The sequence below is a fragment of the Neltuma alba genome, unplaced genomic scaffold (assembly GCF_004799145.2).
Source record: "Neltuma alba isolate B1F8T4 unplaced genomic scaffold, ASM479914v2 tig00012248_pilon, whole genome shotgun sequence".
NCBI classification, from domain to species: domain Eukaryota; kingdom Viridiplantae; phylum Streptophyta; class Magnoliopsida; order Fabales; family Fabaceae; genus Neltuma; species Neltuma alba.
In genome coordinates, this window is record NW_021636775.1 from 12,794 (window position 1) to 34,745 (window position 21,952).

The 21,952-nt window shown below is 37.1% G+C and overlaps 2 protein-coding genes and 1 pseudogene across 3 annotated transcripts; 1 reads left to right on the forward strand and 2 right to left on the reverse strand.

Moving 5' to 3' along the window:
• Nucleotides 1-359: 359 nt before the first annotated feature.
• Nucleotides 360-6,894, reverse strand: LOC114725354 (homeobox protein HAT3.1). Of its 2 annotated transcripts, none has more exons than XM_028911852.1 (9): nt 6,619-6,894; nt 4,444-5,805; nt 3,145-3,310; nt 2,912-3,035; nt 2,716-2,828; nt 2,151-2,627; nt 1,624-1,929; nt 1,188-1,277; nt 360-1,091 (listed from the first exon to the last, which is right to left on the reverse strand). In XM_028911852.1, exons 2-9 carry the CDS (start codon nt 5,718-5,720, stop codon nt 753-755), a joined length of 2,892 nt encoding a protein of 963 aa, XP_028767685.1. In that variant the 5' UTR covers nt 5,721-5,805; nt 6,619-6,894; the 3' UTR covers nt 360-752. The 2 variants fall into 2 exon arrangements, with proteins under 2 accessions (XP_028767685.1, XP_028767683.1); XM_028911850.1 differs by having other exon boundaries at nt 4,444-5,810; nt 6,619-6,893.
• A 545-nt stretch (nt 6,895-7,439) lies between these two features.
• On the reverse strand, nt 7,440-10,044 carry LOC114725353 (thioredoxin domain-containing protein 9 homolog). The gene is made up of 3 exons (XM_028911849.1): nt 9,660-10,044; nt 8,161-8,319; nt 7,440-8,044 (listed from the first exon to the last, which is right to left on the reverse strand). Exons 1-3 carry the CDS (start codon nt 9,957-9,959, stop codon nt 7,865-7,867), a joined length of 639 nt encoding a protein of 212 aa, XP_028767682.1. The 5' UTR covers nt 9,960-10,044; the 3' UTR covers nt 7,440-7,864.
• Nucleotides 10,045-14,823: 4,779 nt separating this feature from the next.
• LOC114725355 (uncharacterized) lies at nt 14,824-17,704 on the forward strand (annotated as a pseudogene).
• The last annotated feature ends 4,248 nt before the right edge of the window (nt 17,705-21,952 follow it).

Below are 21,952 nucleotides of genomic sequence, written 5' to 3' on the forward strand. Positions count from 1 at the left end.
AATTTGTTTTCCAAGAACATACAACCTAACTAGACCATGATGCAAAATGAGCCGCTATCATTTACTCCATACGTTCCTCTTTATGAGACAATTAACTAAATCATATTGGTAAAAAAACAGTCAGAATTAATCAGAGATAATAGATATACAAAAAAATGTAACCCTTTTTCCTTTTCAAAAATACCTTGATAGGGAGGGGGAGGGGGAGAACTGTCCTTTATTAATGAGTAATTAAATGAGAACAAAATATGGAGAGAGAAAAAAAATAGAGGCAACCTCTAAGCATCTCTTGAAAATATAATCAAGTCATACCCAAAAACTGTCACTTACTAAAAAAAAAATTAGGAGGGAGCACTAGGTAAGATTGAATATCATCAACCTGTGATGGCAATAAATGCTTGAAGTATACAACTAAGCTGTCTACATGTATTTTAACTTCTGTAATGAAAGTCAACCCCTCTGCCTCAATTTAGGTGAGGGAAAGACCTTTTGGGAATTGAGAGTCTAAACAAGGAAAATTAAAGAAAATGGAAGGCCAGCAGTAGTGTTTTCAGGAGGGGCCATGCTAAAATTGAACCACCTTATGTTAATTTATGAAAACCATCAAATAAACTACAAATGGCACACTTTCTGATATTGCCATGATTAAGAGTAAGTAAATCCATCTTACAGGATCTCAATCTAGCAAAAGATGGATCACTTAAAATTTGTTGCCCAAGGCACCGATCAAGTTTGACTTCTCAATATGAAATTCATTTTCGCTTCCTTGTTTTCGTTTTGCGGTTCCTTTGCGCTTCACCAACTCTAGGTGAGTGAACAAGAGGTTTTGTTGCTGCATCATCAATGTTTATATTCGCATCAGATTCCTCGGTATCGGTATTATGCTTCCTCTTTCTAGAGCTTTGGGATTTTGATTTCTGTATATTCCCCTCCTGGGACACTGATTTTGAGTCCCTCTTCTCATCACCAAGTGCTATCTCATTTTCAACTTTGCTGGAAGTGGCACCCTGTGAAGCACTTTTACTTGCCCTGGCTTCCATCCTTGGGGAATTCCGAAAGCTCCAACGAGTATTCTCAAACCATTTGCTAACCTGCGAAAAAGGGGGGGGGGTGTTGGGATTAAATAAAAGCTTATAATAGAGAGAAGGCTATAAAAGCATTTCACTGTTGAGAACAAGAGATAGCACCTGGTTGAAAGTAAGCCCAAGTTCTTTTGCCAAGCTTTCTTTAGTGGCACGGTCCGGGTACTGATTTTCCTGGAAGTTTTTGTAGAGTACCTGAAAATACAAATTCAGTCGCTGTAAGAGAAACCCCTCCCTTTAACATTAATTTGAGCGTATGCTTGCGTTTGCCCAGTTGTGAAAGAAAAAATAGAAATAGCGCACATATAGATCAATGTAAATTGCAAAGCAAGTTGTAAATGAAATAATTGATAGCAAAAAGACAACCTTCTTATTTTCAAAAGATGTTTACTTAGAAAGTCCAGGGAAACGTGATATTGTGAATATATCAAGAGCGCAGAAATTAATTTAAAAGACAGATCAGTAAGTGAGGAGGAGGCAGCTGTGCGGATCTAAAACTTGAAAGCCTGGCCGTGTAACTAAGATGGCAATGCACCATTACCTTAACTGCATCTTCCCCAAGTCTTTTGTATGTTGAAGATCCTCGTTTTTTACCATTTGAACCAGCCCCTTTAGAGCCTTCAAGTGATTTACTGGTTGAACTGTCCATATTTTCAACTTTAGTTTGACGAGTATTTCTCCTAGGAGTATTTTCAGTTTCTTTCTGCACATGATCCAGTACTGAGGTTTTCCCATTTGGTGACACTGGCAGCCCATTGCTAGTGACTTTCTTTTTCCTACTTAAAGCAGGTCTAGCAGTCCAATCTTCGTCATCGCTAGTATCAGATGGAGCATTTTGGTAGGTCTCCTATAAAAGGAACAAAGACAGCTAAAAACTGGAATATGGAGAAAGCAATTAAATGGACCGGAAAAAAATAACTCTCTCCACAGACTCCTTCAAATGCAAAATAACATTCAGGAGATTGAACCACAGCATGAGAATCAGATCTACTTCACATGAGAAAAATAGACAGTGCATGCAAAATCGTAGACAAGCATTGTAAACAATAACCATGAAAGGTAACTTACGTCATACAGTTTTTTGTAGTCCAACCTTTCAATATGTCTTTTCCCAGAGACAGGAGTGGAGTTTTCTTCACCAGGATCTAACTCTGGCAAAGATGATGCAGGTACAGGACAATTATCCTGTCCAGATAATGCACTACCCTTAACTACATCAGCAAGGTCCTCAGAATCAGACGTGAAATCAGAACTTGAACTTTCTTCAGCTGCACCTTTGTCATGATCTACAGCATTAGGATCATAATCGTTGTCCTCTGAATCACTTGAAGGAAGGCCTACGTATGGATCCTCATTACATGAAGCCTCCATTTTCTCAGAAGCAGAAGCATTATCAGACTCATCAGAACTTGAATTGCCTCCTTCAACCTCCTCATCTTCTGCAACATCAGGATTATAATCACCATCACCAGAATCATCTGATGGAAGTCCCAAGTTATCATCCACTTTGTTTCCAGTAGCTGCGGCTGCCTCTGGAAAAACCCTCTGAGCGCCAATAACACACATGTTGAGGAAAGAAAAATCCAAGAGTAATGACTGAGGAATGGACAGAGGACAAAAATTTCCCACTGACCTCCCAGGAATCACAAATAGAGAGGCTTGTTCCGAAAGAATCATTAAGGAGATCAAAACAGTCATCCTTGCAATCACATCCCGGGCATAGCCAACCCTCATCATCAGGTGGAACTGTATGGCCACAAAAGTGTATGCATGAATGTTAAAAGAGTATGCAAGCACTAAATGATCAAATCAGGTGGTTAGAAGATTACAATTCTCAGATAACAAAGGAGGTTCCAGACAGAACTGATGAAATCCACGATCGCAAGCACCATCACAAAGTATTATATCATTGCCAGTGGCCAAGTCTTTGGACCTGCATTTTGCACAAAATATCTGATACAAAAAATTTAAGTCAGCAACATATGTCGAGAGATAAAATATAGACTACAGTCCTGGAGAATTGATTTTCCATTTAGGAATCAAACATAAAAGATCAACCTACATCCTCACTGCAAATCTCTCCTTCAGAATCAAACAAAGACTGTGGAAGCCTCCCTTCAGCACACAATGCATCCAAATGTCGAAACAAATCCCTAATTTTCAATTTAAAACTAAGTATTTTAGACTTAGCACGTTGAAGCTCCTTCTCAGGTTTTAATTTTTCCATGCTGCAAAAGAAATGAACAGTGAAATTAGAAACAACAAAAATAAACCCGTGAAGGTTAAAGTAGACAAGGGGGAAATAAAAAACCCATTTTCATAACAGGAATGCAAAATCACAATAAAGTTATGTTCGAATTATGAATTGTGTTAAGTCAGTACAAATTGAGTCCAACAACACAAATGAAGGTCTAGTTGAGATCTTGAAGTACACGGATACTGCTGAACATGCCTTTTTGTTTTGCTTTTCACACTGGAACAATAATCTTTTCCTATGTCACTAGGCCTGAATAAAAGCAGAAACAGACCATCTCATAAACAAAGTCACTTACTCCTGTTCCATATATAACTCCAAGTTCCAACAACAACACTATAGTTTACTCGATTACTTAATACAAGCAAGAGGCAGGAAATAAGTTGGCAAAGAACCAAAAATAAAGCACTCTAGAATTAGCAATCTGTTGTATCGTTTCAAAATCCACCCCTTCACATCATAGAGTTAATAGCATATCAGAAAGGAAATGGGAAGACAGCTAGATACCAAATCAAATAACCCAAGCAAGTGAAGCATTCAAGATAAAATTCAAATTCTATCAAATTACATTTCGTGGTAAACATTTGTAGCTTTTTTTGGCATGCACATAAATATAAACATGCATGGGTTGATGCATTCTTAAATTAGAAATGTTAGGTAACAAGGAAGGCATAAAGAAAATGCACTCCACACACAACGTATATAATCCTTTACTTTTAAACGGTCAAGTAACAATTAAATGATAACACCCATGATATAATCTGAATATAATGAAAAACTCAAGTACCCATACTTTCACTGAACAGTTTTAATTAAAATCCAACACCCAAAAAAAAAAAAAAAAGAGAATCAAATCTTGAAAACAGGCATTTCATTAAACTCAAAGGCAATTTACACGGAAATTGAGACTGAAGTGTTTATAAAGTGCCACGCAAGCACTAAAGGCCACTATAAATGTAGTATCATTTTGTTTTCTCAGCAATTAAACAAATATAAATGATATTCTGAATAAGAGGCTAAGATCCAAGGTAGATCAGAATGCAAAACTCATCCAAATATAGAATACAACTTAACCAGATAGCATCATAATTAGAAGAGTTTACAAACCTATATCCTTTCCAGCCCTCACCAGAATAAGCATCAATCAAGTTCTGTTCATAGCTCACTCGACTTAAGAAATATCTTAGACGAGCTCTGATTCTTGAAAATTCATCAGTCACTCTCCTTTCTCTACGCTTATTCTTCTTCCTGCCTTTTCTTCTATTTTCTCCATTATGATCCAGATTAACCAGATTAGTATTTGATTGGGGTGGTTTAGGTTTTTCACGCGTCCTTGACCGCAAAACTCTGTCACTACTTCTTAGGATATATTTCTTTTTCAACGATGCTGCAGTTCTTTTATCCTTGGACCCTAACTGGGCACGAGTTGCTCTTCTGGAGTTTCTTTGCAGAGAGTTAAGACTACTGCCCTTGGCAGCGTCTTGTGAAGGTGGACCTAATTGTTCATTTGCGCCATTTCTTTCCACAGGTTCATTATAAACATCTTGGGATGCCTGCTGACATTTGTTCTGCGATTCATCATTAGATAAAGAACCAGAAACCTCTTTTAAGGTATTATGTTGAAAGCATGAAGCTCCTCCATTCTGGCAACTATTGTCTAAGTCGTGTTGAGATCGTGTTTGCAATTGAATGACAGAATCTCCAGTCATACTGTCAGAAACTGTAAGTTGTTTTCCATCAAGAAGAGAGCTGGTTGCCCCAGTACCTAGGACCCTTTGTTCATTGTTCAAAGATTCAGAGCCAGTCTGATTAGTGTTCTCAGGCATTTTAAAAAGAGCAGTTTTGGGATCAAGTATATGCAATTGTTCTGACGTATTATGAGGGTGGCACATTGACTTTCTCGTTTTGCTACTCATGTGATCTGAGGAAGCATCCACGCCAATAGCATTGCCCAGTTCTGAAGTATTATGTTGAAAACTTGAACCTTCTTCGGTTTGACAGCTCTTGTCTATGTCACATTGAGGTTGTGCAGGAAGTTGAATAACAATATTCCCAGTCACGCCATCTGGAGGTGGTTTTTCATCAATAAGAAACATGGTTTCCCTAGTGCCAGTAGCCCTTTGTTCATTAACCATAGATTCAGAGCCAATCTGATTAGTTATTTCTGGCAATTCAGAATGTGTGGTTCCTGGATCGATTGTATGCACCTGGTCTGAGGTATTGTTATTATGGGAAGTTAGCTCCTTGGTTTTGCTACTCATTTGATCTGAGGGAGCCTCCATGCTGATAGCATTAGCCTTCTCTAAGGTATCATGTTGAAAGCATGAACCTTCCCCATTCTGACAATTCTTGCCTAAATCGCAGCGCATTTTGAACATGTACATAAATACCTATTGGAGAAAACAACTTATGTGCATTACAATGTCCACAATTCTTTTGATCCTGATGAGTTGTCTACATTGAAGATGACTGATCTGCGGGAAAAAGATAAACAAATCCCTTGAGCTATCTAATATCTGCCAATTCAACACGCTACATTGAATCCCAGAGTGAGGCTTGAGAAGAGGTTCACTAACTTAAATCCTATGCTCACGTAACTTCATCAGAGCGGGCGAATTGGACAGTAATATACATAGAACTATATTATAACAAGTAAACTTCATTCTTTTTTCAACTTTTACGACAGATAACTGTCAGAAAATTCTCAACTTGATACAAATGCAGTGCATATTCACTAGTCGCTAAAAGAAAAATCCAAGCCACTAAATGTATTGAGCGTGAGACTTGGAGGGATAAGCCACATCAAATCATCAACAGCTCAAAGCCCCAGCTAGAAATACTAATTAACTGTTCCCAGCTGCCCGCCAAAATCAAGAAATGCATGCAATATTCATATATTTTAATGCTTGGTTCCAGCTGCAGCCTATAAAATCTGAAACTCTAGTGCATTTCTTTTTAAGAGATGAAAAAATAAATACGGCAATGCTCCACAATATGCATTATACGACACTAAGTGCGGCCTGTTCATGGGAAAATTTGAGAAGGAATACCCATAGCTATGTTGGAGAGCTAAGTTTGCAACTTCTTAGAGCACAAAAAGCATTAATAGTTAAAAGACAAATGTTCAAATTATTAGCCCAGACTAATAGGGAGACAGAAACCCACCACCAGAGAATGAAAAACGAAAACTAAGCAAAATCCGCCGTACCCGGAGAGTAAAAAACATTACTTTCGGCAGCTAAGTAATGACGAGAAGGAAACTAAGCTAAATCAGAAACTTACGTTATCGATATGAGTAACACAGTAGCCTCCGCGCCAAATGGAGAAGGCGGTGAGAGGAATATTGAATGGGTAGCGGAAAAGGAGGAATTCAATTGGGGTTTGGGTTTGGATCCAATGCGTTATCCTGAGAGTTCAGAAAAACGAGATAGAAAATCCGAGCCACCGTCGAAAATTTCACCAATTTACCAAAGTAGGGCTCAAAATTGAATTCAACTTTTTATATGTCGCGCTCGCGGCGTTTCCGCGTTTATGCGGTGCCATTTCATTTGAAAGAAACCCCTAGTCCTTGCACATACGCTCGAGCGGGATAGAGGAAAAAAATAAAAGGAGCAAGAATGGTGACTAAAATAAATACACTTGAAGGTGAAAATACAAAAATAAATATCTGTTAAAAAAATTCCCTTTTTCAAGGTATAATTGTACTTCTTTATTTTTTTCATAATAACAGATAAAGAGAGACAAAAGTATATTATTATTGTTGTTGTTGTTGTTATTGTTATATATGCATGCCTAGTAAAAAGACTAATTTCATATTGATCTCGCGGTAACATCTAGTAAAATATAAAACGAACTGAATAAAATTTAGCCAGTAGTCAGCTGTATCTTGACGAAGATATTGTAAACCAATCAGATGGAGTAATGAATTACAATAAGTTTTAGGAATATATTGAATGGATATTATACCATCTTTGAACAAATCAACCTTCTACTTTGGACGAAGGTCGATTGGCAATCAGAGTGATTGTGCGATGGGTATCAGGAATTTTGAAAACGATTTCTCTGGACCACTAAAGTCGATAATTTCGGTGAACCCAAATCGATCGAGGGAAGCATCTGAAATTATATATAATAAGCCAAACAAAATAGCCAAAGATTACAACAGAGTCACGATGGATTAATAGGGAGAGAAATGTGAGACTGGCAAATATGACGCAACAATCAACATCGAAAATTTTACATTTAACCTTCAGCGGGCCATACAGAACAAGAAACCTCGCTGATACTGGTTTCCAGCTATAATTGCAAACTCGTCAATCTCAAAACTCGAAAATTTACTTCTACGGTGATAAATAACAGATGATCTCACCCAAGCATGATCCTCTCCGAATCAAGCACAATATCTAGAATCATGATGACAAATTTTCACTGGCACCCAGCCAGGAAGTGGATGAGACTATATTGAAGGTGTAGCCGAAGTGCTAATCTTCCTGGAGAATCAAGTAAAGAACTTATCAGGAAATGCAAGTTATTCTGACTCTGATGAGTCTTCCCTACTGCTCTGCCGAACACTTCTGGTTTGTGCACTGGACCTTGCATGATTAACTGATGATTCACCCTCGAAAAAGATGACTTGAGCTTTAGCCAATCTTTCCTCCAGTTCCTCCGTGCTAAACTCATCAGTATTACCAAGTTGATCAAATCCCACCTAATCCATACAACGATATCAATTTGCAGGTGCTAAACTAAATAATGAAGAGTGAAGACCCCTTAATACCTAACAGGTATGGCAATACCCATACACACTCTCCCAAACACACGTACCACATAGTCATCCACTTTGGCATTCTTTATGAGGGCAAGAGTTGGAAGAACAATGATCTTGAGCTTCTCAGCCAGGAATGGACTTTTCTCCGCATTAATTTTCACAAACCGAGTCTCAATATGTTGCTTTGCCAAAATATTTAAGTGCTTGTCCATGACCTGCAAATACACTGCAAACATTAAATGTTTCTCCAACTAATCAGTTCCATACAGAAAGCCGCCATGTTAAGAAAAGCACAAAATTTGCAAGGGTCATTGCTTATTTACAATTTTAACATGCCCGGTTGATATTCAAATTGAGGCATAGTATGGCAGAGTCCAAGCCTACTTTCTACTACAGTGATGATACTTACAGTGCTATTCATAATGGGGTCAATCCTCAGCACATGATTCAGAGTATATATTTCCAAGTTCCAACACCAGTCAAAGCACATTCATAGCATCAAAATAGAGACATCAAACAGCATTTCTAATTTAAAAAAGCCTATATTAACTAGGAATGGAGAAAAGTAGTTAATGAAGCCAGAGGCAGTAAACTACTTGCTGGAGCCTGGAAGCAACATAGAGGTGATGTTGGCACACTACAAGAAATAAAAGCTACATTGCTTTCTTTTTATGTAAGCCACGATTAACATGCCACGCTACCGCATTTTAAGCTTTGGCAGCAGGCTTTGGTCCAAAAAACAAAATCCAGATATTCAATTTATTTCTAGGACAATGCCATAAGGATAAGTTAAAGGTTCGGATGGTGAGCTTCATTTCCATAAGAACGCAACTATTTCATAAGTTGAAGAACCACCAAAAGAGCAATTTTATCAGCATTGAAACTCTGTTTCTAAGGTTACTCGTGAAATCTCTCTAAAACCAGACACTGAAAGTGCCTAATAGGAGAAAATATACTAATCTCTTACTGCGACATCAAGGTGCTATAGCTAACATCTCTTCTTTTCCATTTAGAAAAACTTGGTTCGCTAAGATGCATTAAAAACTGATGCCGCTACTCAAGATGTCATATAAATTCCTCCCACACAAAACAAAAAAATGCGAATGGGGTAATATTCGTTAGTTCGCTAAGATGCATTAAAGACTGATGCTGGTACTCAAGATGTCATATAAACTCCCCCCACCCCAAAAAAAATGCGAATGGGATGATATTCGTTGCTTTCAGCTGAATTATAAGCATCATGTGGTTCCGAGAGAACATCTTGCTGTTACAGACAAGGAGATACACCATCGTGTTTATAATCAAAATTTGCGTTTTATTGCACAGATATTGTCCAAATTCTCACCGTTCTGCTGACAAGTATGCTTCTTGAAAGTTTTAATAAAAACAACCCATATCTTGCACGTTATTTTGAAAACAATGCTTCGAAAAAATGCCAAGTTGCAATAACAAGTTGAAAACCACGCCATGGCCTATGCAGGCCGTCGCGCGAAGAAGATTAACTCTCCACATAATAACAACCTAGAAGTTCCGATAAAAAGGCGCGAATTTGTACCTTACAGGGCCAGTTTTCCCGGTAGAAATGGCAGACGACGCGCTCACTGGCCTTAACGACGGAGAAGAAGTCTTTCTCAGAAGGAATCTCAGAGTATTCCCCATGTCCAAGAGAAGTCCATCGGCTCCGCTTCTCAGCCATCTTCTTCATCTGCTGCAACCTCCGCTCCCTCAGCGCCTCCAGATCGTCGACATCGAGTCGGTCCAGGGCCGCGATCTCCTCATCGATCTTGTCCTCAACCGCCTGAGCTACCGTCAGAACCTGCTTCTCGACGACTTCTTGAATCTTAGGGTTCTCCATCTGCGAAATTCTGAGCAAGACCTCCCCTTCCCGCTATCCTTTTCGAATGGGAACGAGACGATGGAATTGCAAGAAGGCGAAGCTCGGGGAGTGAGGGTGAGACAGATCACAGAGGCCCTGCAATGCGATGTCGTTTTAGGGTCGCACGTTTGCAAGAGAAAATGTTTGGGCTACCTTTCTGGGCGAAGCCATCATGTGGCCCAGATAGATTGTGCTCATGGGCAATCATAAAATATTGGATTTGGCCCAATACTTGAGATGCATTCCTTTAAGCCCACTCTGATTTCTGTCGAGCAATCCACGTCCGTCACCGAATCACATCTGCTAGGCTTTTTGTCATGTAGATGGGCATCTTATGCAAAAGTTTTAAACACTCCATGATAGAACTAATTTGACATTTAATCTAATCTTAAATATCTGACCCGCTTTTCTGTTTTTATTTATTTATTTTTTTCAAAACAATCCTTGTAATAATTGCACGCGTTAAAAGTCCTAACAAATGGTAGTTTTAGCTAATACGCATGATTAGTAAGAGTATTTTAGGGAGGACAACACCAACTTATTATAAATAAATAATTTAACAAATTTTCTTAATATATTCAAATTAATCAACTAGCTCTTATATTAAAAACTGGAGATAACATTAAAAGGTGAATTAAATAAAATGAAACCTGGGAATGAAAATGATAAGTGATGAGCCACTAGGTTAATGGTTTGTTTGGAACGACAGTATAATTCTTCAAAAACAACTTTTTAATTGAAATATAAAATAACTATATGAAAAGAGATTTATCTTGAATCACGTGAATAAAATGCTCTTGAGATCTCAATTATAGGGAGCGTTTAGTTGAATCAAAAAAAATGTTTCTGCATAAATCGAAATAAAACTTCTTTCATAGAATTACTTTATATATTATAAAATTATTTTTAAAATTATGATTTAATTTTATCCAAACATTCTGATAACCTTCAACAAGCACTAGCAAGAGAACAATAGATAGGCCCTACCTTAGGTGATGTAAATGGAAAACATTGGAGGGAAGGAAAAGAGAGAAAAGAAAGAAGTTGACCATAACTTGACCTCTCCCTCTCTCTCTCTGTTGGTTCGTGAGGTTGAAGGCTTAGGGCTTGTTTGGAGCTCCGTTCAAAACGGGCTTTTAAACAAGTTTACGTAAGTCGAGACAAAACTCTCCTCACGTACTTACCTCATATTCCGTAAATCACGTTTGAAAAGCTACTTATAAGTCAATCCAAACAAGCCCTTAGTTGTAAAGCTGAGGAGGCTCAGTCGTCGACCACGCCGGAAGTCGTTACGTGAAGAAGGTGGCGATCTGCCGTATCTCTCTGTCAGCTTGGAGATATTTTTAAGGTGGCTGGCCCAATCAAATCCTGTGCTCCACGTGCTCCGCCGCGTCAACCCCCCAATTCTGTTTTTAGTCTCTCCCTCGTTATAAACGTTACGCCTCCATCGGCCTATTCGGTGCTCTCCGCCTGGCCCATTCCTTGTCTTTACTCCCCAAATTCAAATTCAAAACACTCGCCAATGGAAATCTTCTTGATAGTGCAGTTTTATTCATGATTAGAAATAAAATTGTATAAAAATTCATGCCTGGAATTTAAAAAAAAAAATTATGAGCACAATTATACCATTAAAAGAATTAGATACTAGTACACTTGAGAAATAAGATCAATAGTAAACTTATAACTTTATTTGTGCCAAACAATTGCATTTTTAACTTTTCTATAATAACTCTTCATATTATTCTCCTGAAATCCACCTTTTTAAAAATGTGAAAAAAAAAATGAAGATTATATGGAGAAGCGGTATGAATTTTCAAAATGAGCTGTCTTTGGTTACATTCGTCGGAATGTTTGGTTGCAATATTTAAATTAATTTCTTCAAACTAATTATCTGGCTAAACATATAATATGAATTAAACATATAGTATGAAATGGGTACGTGTGTGTATATAACATATTCAAAAGTTATATTATTGCATATGAAAGGCTGTCTTGTTTTGATACCGAGAAATGGTTTTATTGTTTGATGTGAATATTCATATAGATCCACTTTTTCAACCACGCAACAATGATCTTCTTAACACTGCGAAGTGTTTTAAGAGTTAATTTCTTATTTCATGCAAAGCCAGACTATGCATCCAGCTAGATCCATTTTGTTGTCTGGCTCTATTACTGTTACGTCGATACTACCCTCATTCATGGTATAAATGCTAAGCAAAAGGTTAAATTTAACATTAAATATAAAATTTTAATTTACTTTATTTTTTTTACCAGCAATTTACTTTATCTTTTAAATTTATAATTGTTTTCTTAAAATATTTTTATTACAGAGTTTCCATTAAAAACTAACTTTAAGGATCATAATTAAATACGATGACTTAAATTAGCACACATTTATTATAAATAACTAAACAAATTTTTTTAATATTCTTCAATTAATTATTCATATTTTATATTAAGAATCAAATACACTACATGTGTTATACTTATTACAACCTTGGACATTTTGTACAGGGCTTGCAGATATGAACAGACGGCTGCAACGTTTATAAAACCCATCGTCACTCTTGATTCATAACATCGTATAAGCAAGGGTTAAGATGTATTCAGTACCTCAAAATATTTTTAAAATACGTCTAATATCTTAAAATATTTTTTTAGATGTGTCCATCATCTTGAAGTAATTTTTTTGTTTTGGTGCTGGATGCATAAAAAAAAACTTTGGTGTCAAACACACCTGTAAAAATACTTTTAAGTACTGGATGCACTAAAGAATACTTCAGGTACTGAATGCACTACAAAATATTTTAAGGTGCTGAATACACCTAAAAAATATTTCGAGTGTTGGATATACCATAACTTATAAACGACATTCATGTGATTTTTTTAATTTGTAGAAAAAGAAAAAATCATGAATTAACTTCTATCGTTTTTGGTAGAGACGAAGGCAGAGGAATCTTTCAACGCATCAGGTGAAGAACAGAAACCCGACGATTTTGTTTGAAGAAGAGAGAGAGGGGAAATTTTAATTAATTTTAGTATGAATAATAATAAATATAATAGTCGAGAGAAGCCTGTGGTAGGTCTCAAAATGCCTAGGGAAATTTATAATAAATGGGCTTACCAATAAAGATTAAATCTAGTACAAGGGATTAGTCTTTTACAATATAATGAATCAATATTCAAATTCTGTTGGAAATTGTGTCTGTATTTAGTGTTTGATAATATGTCAAACAAAATTATTTCTAATAGAAGGATACTTGTACTTAGTAAAAACAAGAAAAAAAAAAAACCTATGGGCTTAATAACATGGGTTAGGCTTAGCAAAAGAGGTTACTATGAGAACTATGGTTTTAAATATCTGTTGGGAAGAATGTCCATATTTAATGCTCAGCTGCTCAATCAAACAAGAAGATTACTTCTTCGGTATGTTTATCATAAAACATGCATAAATAATTTCTACATGAATTAAAGCTAAATTTTAATATACTCCTTTGGTCCTATTTATAGAGTAGAGAGAAAATATATTTTTTAGTCCTATTTATAGAGCACTGAGAGAAATTTTTTATGTAGATATATAATTTTATCCCTAATTTATTATTGTGTTGAATTAATTTATATGAGGTATAATGTACATTAAATAGGGGTAAAGTTGGAAAGTGATTGAATTTTAAATGAAAAATAATAAAATTTAAAATTTTTTCGATTTGTGTTAAATTATGTTAGAAGAGACTTATAAATAGGACGAGAGCTGTATATTTCTTGATGTGATAATTCGTGGCAAACTTTTACAGCCTTCAAAGGACAGTTAACAATTATTAAGTACAAGCTGTACTCTTCTAAACTATGATTACTAGTTAATTACAACTATTGCAATGGGTACAGAAATGGTCGAACTCTTTAATTTTCTTTGGTGAGTTGAGGAGAAAAGTGAAAAGGTGAAGCATCATATCCAACAAGAAGGCAGGGACAGATGAAAGGAGGGTTTGTTATGTGAGGAAGCTTTATGAAAAGGGAAAAAGCAAGGAAAGATTGGATATGAGGAAGAGGAGGTTGTGAAGGATACTATTAATTAATATGGAGGGAAAAATGAAAATGCCTTTGTCCATAAGGAACCTCAAGCTTTCAGCAGTGGGCCTCACCCTTCACTACTCATCATTCCCTCTCAGATGCAACTAGTTTTGCTCAGCCCCACACCCCTTTATGGCTCCTTCACCCTCATCACCCCAAATCTCCCGCTTAGTTTCATAATTTAATAATGCCACATCATTCTTTTTTTATTATTATCAGTACCCCTCTTTAATACCACAACATTCTATTTACATATACTTCTTCCAATTTTGTTAACTCACTCTTTATTTCCCTTTTCTCCTTGAAATAAGCTAATTTTATTATTCTTCATTTATTTTTGAATATACTGCCAAGTAGTACTCTCTATAATTATACATAAAGGCAAAGTGATTTTTTTTTTGGAAAAAAAAAAAGAGAAGCTAGAAGATGGAGCAGAGAAAAGAACCTGATATTGGGCTTGTTTGGATCAACAACGCAAAAGTTTTTACAAACATTTTAACAAAATCGAGACAAAACTTTTCTTATATATTTATTTTGTATTTTGTAAATCATATTTGAAAAATAGCCATATCAAACAAGCCCATTAAAAGAAGAAACCGTAAATTTTGGAATAAAATAAAAGAATAACGAAACTGGGTGTGAATGCGATGGTGGGCATTGAATTGAAATAAATTATACTATTAAATAACATTTGGGGCGAAGCAAAGGGGAGCATATGAATAAAATAAGGGAAGCGCAGTTTGACTGTATCTTTCTCTTTCCCATGAGCTTTTTCTTCTCCATAGGAACCGTAAAGCCCACCAACGCACGCACTGGCTTCGCTTCTCAAGGCTCTCGCACGCACACTTTTCCTACTCAACACTCCCCACTCTTCTTCTGACCGTTTTCATTTCTTCTTCCCATCCATTTTCCCACTATCGCTATTCCTCTCTCTCTCTCTCTCTCTAACTACTCCTTCTTCTTGCCTTATGAAGAAGTGCTTTTCTTTATCTTCCTCTCCATTTCCCACTCCATATCCCCTCTAGCTTATTCACCATACATTCATCTTCTTCAACTCACAATTGTCTGTGAGTTCGCTCTCGGGGATTTTCAGGGTTTTGTTTTTTTGTTTGTTTCCTTCTCTCTGTCTTTTTTTCCATGGAAAGGAAACAGGGTTTCTTCGCTGCTCTCAGAGAAGAGGTAGTTCGTGGGCTATCGCCGTCGCGTTCTCGGGCTAACAGTCCCGGGCGAACCGGGTCGCCAATGTCAGGCTTGCTTCGGAGGGAAGAAGCAGAGCAGCTATAACTTTGTGGTGAATCCTGATTCTGCTTTGGTCGCGAGATCCGGGAGCATGAGAGTGCTGGGGGAGACACTGGCGCCGCTGATGGAGGGACCCGACCCGGACGGATGCCAAAACGGGGATCCGAAGAGAGTTGGTTCGGCTCTTGGCCAGTGGATGAGGGGGCAGTTTTCTCGAGCTCCGTCGGTAACTTCAACGTCTTACAAGAGGTCTGATCTCAGGCTTCTGCTCGGGGTGATGGGTGCGCCTCTGGCTCCATTTCATGTCAGCGCGTCTGACCCGTTGCCTCACCTCAGCATTAAGGATACTCCCATTGTTAGTTGTTTCTTTCTCTCTCACTCTGAGTGATCGATGGAGTTCTTTTCTGCTCAATTTCATTTTGGCATTTTTTTAAAGTATTGACTGAATGTGATAAACTAAAGCTGCTGAGCAATTCTGTAAAGATCACTCTGTCTTGATTTTTTTGGACATTATCGCATTGTCTGTTTTGATATTTGGACTATGATTAATCTTTCTCCCTAAGTAATCAGCAAATTGCCACGTTTTGGCTACCCATTTGGTTTGGTGTACGCATGGTTGTATTTTTTAAATGGGTAAGATTCATTGTATATAAAAACCTTACGATTTCTGCCTTTATTTGAGCTATTCTTGTGTTTACCTGAAATGGTAGTCGTGGAAAAACAGGATCGAGCGTCTGTTTCGCAATTCCAGTTTGAGCTGGTCAAGTGTTTTTTTGGCTTCTACGAATATTGTACCTTTTTACTTTCATATCTCGCTAGTAATGGATAACGACGATCTCAAGTTGCTTGCATTGCAGGAAACCTCGTCCGCGCAATACATACTGCAGCAGTTCACGGCAGCTTCGGGTGGGCAGAAGCTACAGAACTCTATCAAAAATGCATATGCAATGGGAAAGGTGAGAATGGTGGCTTCTGAATTTGAAACTGCCACAAGGGTCGTGAAGAATAGAAATGCCTCTAGATGTGCCGAGTCTGGTGGGTTTGTGCTCTGGCAGATGAATCCTGACATGTGGTACGTAGAGCTTGCCGTAGGGGGAAGCAAGGTTCATGCAGGCTGCAACGGGAAGCTTGTTTGGAGGCACACACCGTGGCTTGGTGCTCACACAGCGAAGGGACCAGTGAGACCACTGCGTCGTGCACTTCAGGTTAGGCTCTGAGTTTCAGTTTTATTGCTGTTGTACATGACATCTGCTGCTTCTCTTGTGCTAGCTCCTTTCCTCTGTGTATTTCTTATCCTTTACATGTTTGTTTAATTAGGGTCTTGACCCCAGAACCACTGCCAGCATGTTTGCGGCTGCCAAATGCATTGGGGAGAAGAAAATCAATGGCGAGGATTGCTTCATCCTTAAGCTTTGTGCCGATCCTCAAACATTAAAAGCTCGGAGTGAGGGTCCTGCAGAGATCATCAGGCATGTCTTATTTGGCTACTTCAACCAGAAGACTGGACTCCTTGTTCACATTGAAGATTCTCATCTGACCCGCATCCAATCTAATGGGGGTGAAGCAGTTTACTGGGAAACCACAATTAATTCATTCCTTGATGATTATAGACCTGTGGAAGGGATTATGATTGCTCACTCAGGTCATTCTGTAGTAACACTTTTCAGGTTTGGGGAGATGGCGATGAGTCACTCCAAAACAAGAATGGAAGAAGCCTGGACAATCGAAGAGGTTGCATTCAATGTTCCAGGCCTTTCAGTCGATTGTTTCATCCCTCCAGCTGATTTGAAAACTGGTTCCGTCAGTGAAGCTTTTGAGCTTCCTCAGGATGAAAAAGTAAAGAACTCTGTAGCAGCACAGAGGGTCAAGGTTTCTGCGCTGGAAAAATCACATAATGGAAGCACTAATAGTATGGCATGGAAGATGGAAGTCTAACTGTGGCTGAGGACTAGGTCATTGCAATTGTTAATAGCAGTTACTAGTGTTTGACTACTGATACTCAGAAGTTATAGTTGGGATTCAGCTGGGTTTTTTTTCTGTGGAAGTCTACCTATGCCTCTATTTAATCTGTAAATAGAGCAAAAACAAAATTCACTTGTTTCAACCAGACCTGAGTGAATTTTTTTATACTCTGTGCAGGATCCATTTACAGAGTTGGAGTTTGTTTATCCACCTAGGAATAGAAAAAAATAGCGACTAATTTTTAGCCGGGCTTCCATACACAATGGAAAGGTGGTGATGAAGCATTGGTTTAGCAGAGACAACGAAACTTGAACTTGGCAATTTAGTTTAGTGTTGGTGGTGGTGAGTATTAAAGAGCCTTCCGCCGACTGCAAGGGGTTTGACACTAACAGATCAATTAACTCTGGTGTTGAAGGATATGCTAATTCCGTTTCTTTCCAAGTGTAGGTATTGTTTCTGGGTTTGTGATTGGGTAAAAGGGTTGGTTTTTGGGTTAGGGGGGGAAATACTCTTTCTTACCTTACCTCTATGCCCAACTCTTCTGATATGGTATGCAGCTGTAATTTGCTTTTAATTCAGTGCTTCTGAAAATGAAATGTAATCGCCAATGAATGCTCATGGCACGTTAATGCTCATGGCACATTTTGTGTAAAGCTTTCTATTAATTGAGGAATTGATGCGGTTCCTAGCTATGTGTTAAATTAAATGTTCCCTTGAGTCTAATGTTACTATCTTTCTTGCTATTTACACACACACACACGACGCGGTTTGTGTTTTTACTCTGAGACGGGAGGAAACGGATGGCCTCGAAGTTTTACGTATTTGTATTTTAGTATTTCGAGTTCCAACCCCCCCGGCCGGGACTAGCGGCGGATGTATACCATCATCTTTATTGTTTTTCTTTCGGGAAAACTTGTAATTAGGTCATATCTAAAAAAATAAAATAAAAAAGTCTTTTAAAATCATGAAATTATTCTAAAGTCCTAAGAGATTTTTTTGTCATAAATTTTATTTGTTTAATTACTAAATTATTCTTTTTTTTTAAGTTTGCATTAACAATAAAAAGAGTAGCGGTTGACAACTTAGAGTGTAAGGATTAACAATTACCGTGACTGGTTTGACAATTTAAGGTGTGATGCTGAGAAAAATGTTAAGTCACGTAGGTTGTATAATTAGTTGTACGGTTAGTTGTTAATTTTTACACATAAGTTGTCAATCAATGCTCTTCAGTGTCAATGCAAACTTAAAAAAAAAGGTAATTTGGTAATTAAATAAATAAAATTTATTGTAAAAAAGTCTTTTAGTAGAACTTCAGAATATTTCATGATTTTAAGAGAGTTTTTTAGTATTTAATTCTCTTATGTGGGACCTAATTGTAATTCTCCTTATTCTTTCTTCCTAGGGCAGGTTTATTTAATTATTTGTTTATTTTTTCACGTTGTTATTGGCTTATTGCTGCTTTGGCAGGTTAGGGTCTTCTTTTTGATCCATTGACTGGTAAGAAAACTGTTTTTTGAAGGAAAAAAAAAAAAAACTTCTGTTTATTTTGTGATGTGTTGAAGGTACCCAACCTCGATTTACCTCCTCCTCGTGCCCGGTCAGAAAAAGGACAAGCCCCAACCCACAAACAAGAGAGGGGGGAAAAAACGGTTTTTTCATAATTACCTCTTTTTTTTTTTTTTTTTAACTTCCTGCCGGATGGCTAGTTGGCTCATGTCCTGAATCATATATATTACCTCATAAATACTCTTCCGGTCCTTAATATAAAATTTATTTAATTAATTTGATTAGATTAAGAAAATTAGGTAAGTAGTTAATTATAAGAAATATGACATGTTTTTTCTAAAATACTATAATCATCTTTCTTAATATCTTATCTTTCTCTTTTACTTAATTATGGTTGAAGGAGTATCACAAGGGTAATTTAGAAAAAATTGATAAATATAAAAAATAAATCTTATATTTAAAACCAAAACTAACTCAATAATTGAATTCTATATTAAGTATAGAAGGAGTATGATTGTTAGTTCTACTTCTAGGGCTTATGATGAGCGAATAGACCCAAATTTAAAGGGGAGGAAAATGAGAACACAAGCAGAAACAGAAGAGAGTTGGACAGGCACCTATCGCAGAGCAGAGGATGGCTTGAAATCCATCTTCACGTGATGTATGATTCTCTGGATTTGCTGGGTTTGCGGGGGAAGTTAACTTTTGCTTGAAGCTCCTAGAGAGACCTTCTGTTGTCTGATCCAATTCTAGCAATTTTTTAAAATTATTTTCACTGTTGTATTTCGGGATCTTCAACGGGCAAAACACACAAACTTGGGGATTTCAACGAGTTCTTTAGCTTTCCCCCTGGAGCTCAATAAGATTAAACTTGAGAAATTATATGCATTGAAAATTGTTTGTATTTATAATGATATTTTGATAATAATATTAAGAATTAACTTTCTTCAATCTCTTAGTTCCTACAAGAATCTTGGGGCGGGGGGAATTTCAGAGTTCAGAGTGAGAAAAGATGAAGAACAACGTAATACCCATCATACAAGAACCGCCGAAAGAAAACGATGAGTTGCATCAATCAGTGATAAAGGAATGAGGAAGTGTGATTGCATTTGATGCTCTTAGAAGAGTAGGTGACAACAAATAATCTTATAACTGACAGTTGTCCATAAGTGAGAGATTCGGATTTCCCCAGTAATTTTGAATCATTAATATACACTAACTTGAACAGATTACCTCAGATAAAAACATAGTTATATCTAACAAAAAAAACACAAAAAAAAAGAAAAGAAGAGAAAGTGCCAACATTAATCAAACTTGTTGAGATCAGCATCTTTTTAACGAGGGGCCACAAAACAGAAATTCATTGTTGAGATGAGGATCTTAAAGAAGCCGACCTAACGCTTGATGCTGATCTTAGCTACACTTATCTCATACTTAAATTCAGGCTTGTACAGATCTTAATCACCGAGCTAACTCCACTCACCAATTCTGCTTCGGCAATTTACTCATCCAAATCAAAGAAAAAACCCAGTAGCTTGCAAAGTATGATGTGTGAACTCAGCCTACTGATGGAAGACTCCTCAACCAAGTTATGTGGGAGTGGTCCATAGAGCTAACCATCCGAATCCATACCTTCACTGAGAAAAAGGCAGTTTCTAAACCAGTAAATTTTTTCAGGATGACAACGACCGCTCCTCTGGGTATCATCTCATAATGGATTCCTGATAGAGACACCTACGAATGGCGACGTATATATGTATGTATATCTCTCTCTCTATAGATACATACACACGCACACTTAAAATATACGTATAGCATGGGAATGAAAGAAACTGGTTAGCTAAAAGTCAAAGAGAATTGAAGGTTGGAGTTGGGTTTTTAGTGAGGATGTTTATATGAGAAGGGAAGCTTCAACTGTAACAAACTGATTATATATTTAGTCACCAAACCTAGTCGTCTCGTTATGGTCACCAAGATATATATCTTTACATGGCCTTTGTTCTTGTATCTTCATGCCACACCATTAGTACCTAGTAAGATGTGAATGAAGCACCTAAAACAGATTCTTGCGTTTATATTATGAGTCTTTCATTGGAAAGTCTCATATAAAGATATTGTAATTTATAAAACAAGGGACTCTCTCTCTTTTGGATTAGACCTTCTAGTTCTTAATAGTTTGATTCTTTTTATTAACAAAAAACAAAAAAGCTGCACGCTCTGCTGTTTCAGAGTTGAGAAGCATTACTAGAATTGGGTGTGTGATTGAAAATCCGTTAAGTTTGAAAGTGTGTTTTTTCATGTGTAGTCATGCTCATGCTCCAGTGGTTCATAGGCTAAGAGGACGAGAAGTAGGAAGATGAGGTGAAGCACATGGAAGTAGCAGAAAAAGGCAGAGTAAATGAGTAATGATGAGAAGTTGGAGGGATGGGTAAGGTATGTACTTGTTCTGAGCTTCCTCGATCTCAGGCTTCGCACCAGCCCCAGTCATTCATCACTTTTTTTTTTTAAGAAAAAAAATAATAAAGTCATAAGATTTTTATATCATATACACCATATGATCAACAATTCCAAGTAAAAACGGTATTAAAATAATAATGAAACTCGTAGGTTATAGTGCCTGGTTTATTAGACTAATCTTGCTTTGACTTGCCTGATCGCATCTCCTTGTAGTTATTGATATATATATAGATTCCGAAGTTGACTTACCAATATGAAGCTTCCTAGCAGAAGGAAAAAATATTTTTCCCATCAACTTGGGAAAAAAAAATTTGCAGTGAAGCTAAAGATCTGTGTTGAGCACTAACCAAATCTACCCTATAATTTAAGAGAGTCATAGTGTAATTTTACTCTCGAGATTATAAGCGAGATCAAACCTACAATCTCCTTATTATAAGAAAGTTTTAGTACCACTAGATTTAAAGCCAATTATGAGATATTTTAGGAGCAGAATTGGCATTAAAGTGGAAGCCTGAAACTGTAGAAGAGCCAAGGTGAGAGGAATTGGAGTTTTGACTGAATGAACCCCATTAGAGAGACAAGAAGTGACGGCAAAATCCTGCAGAACTAGAGGAATGGGTTCCTTATTTCATTACATTAATGAAGAATAAAAAATGTGGAAAATGAGGACTTCAAAGTGACGCATATCAGTGCATGCGTAGAGATAATCAAGTAATGAAGTTCGTCTCAAAATCTTA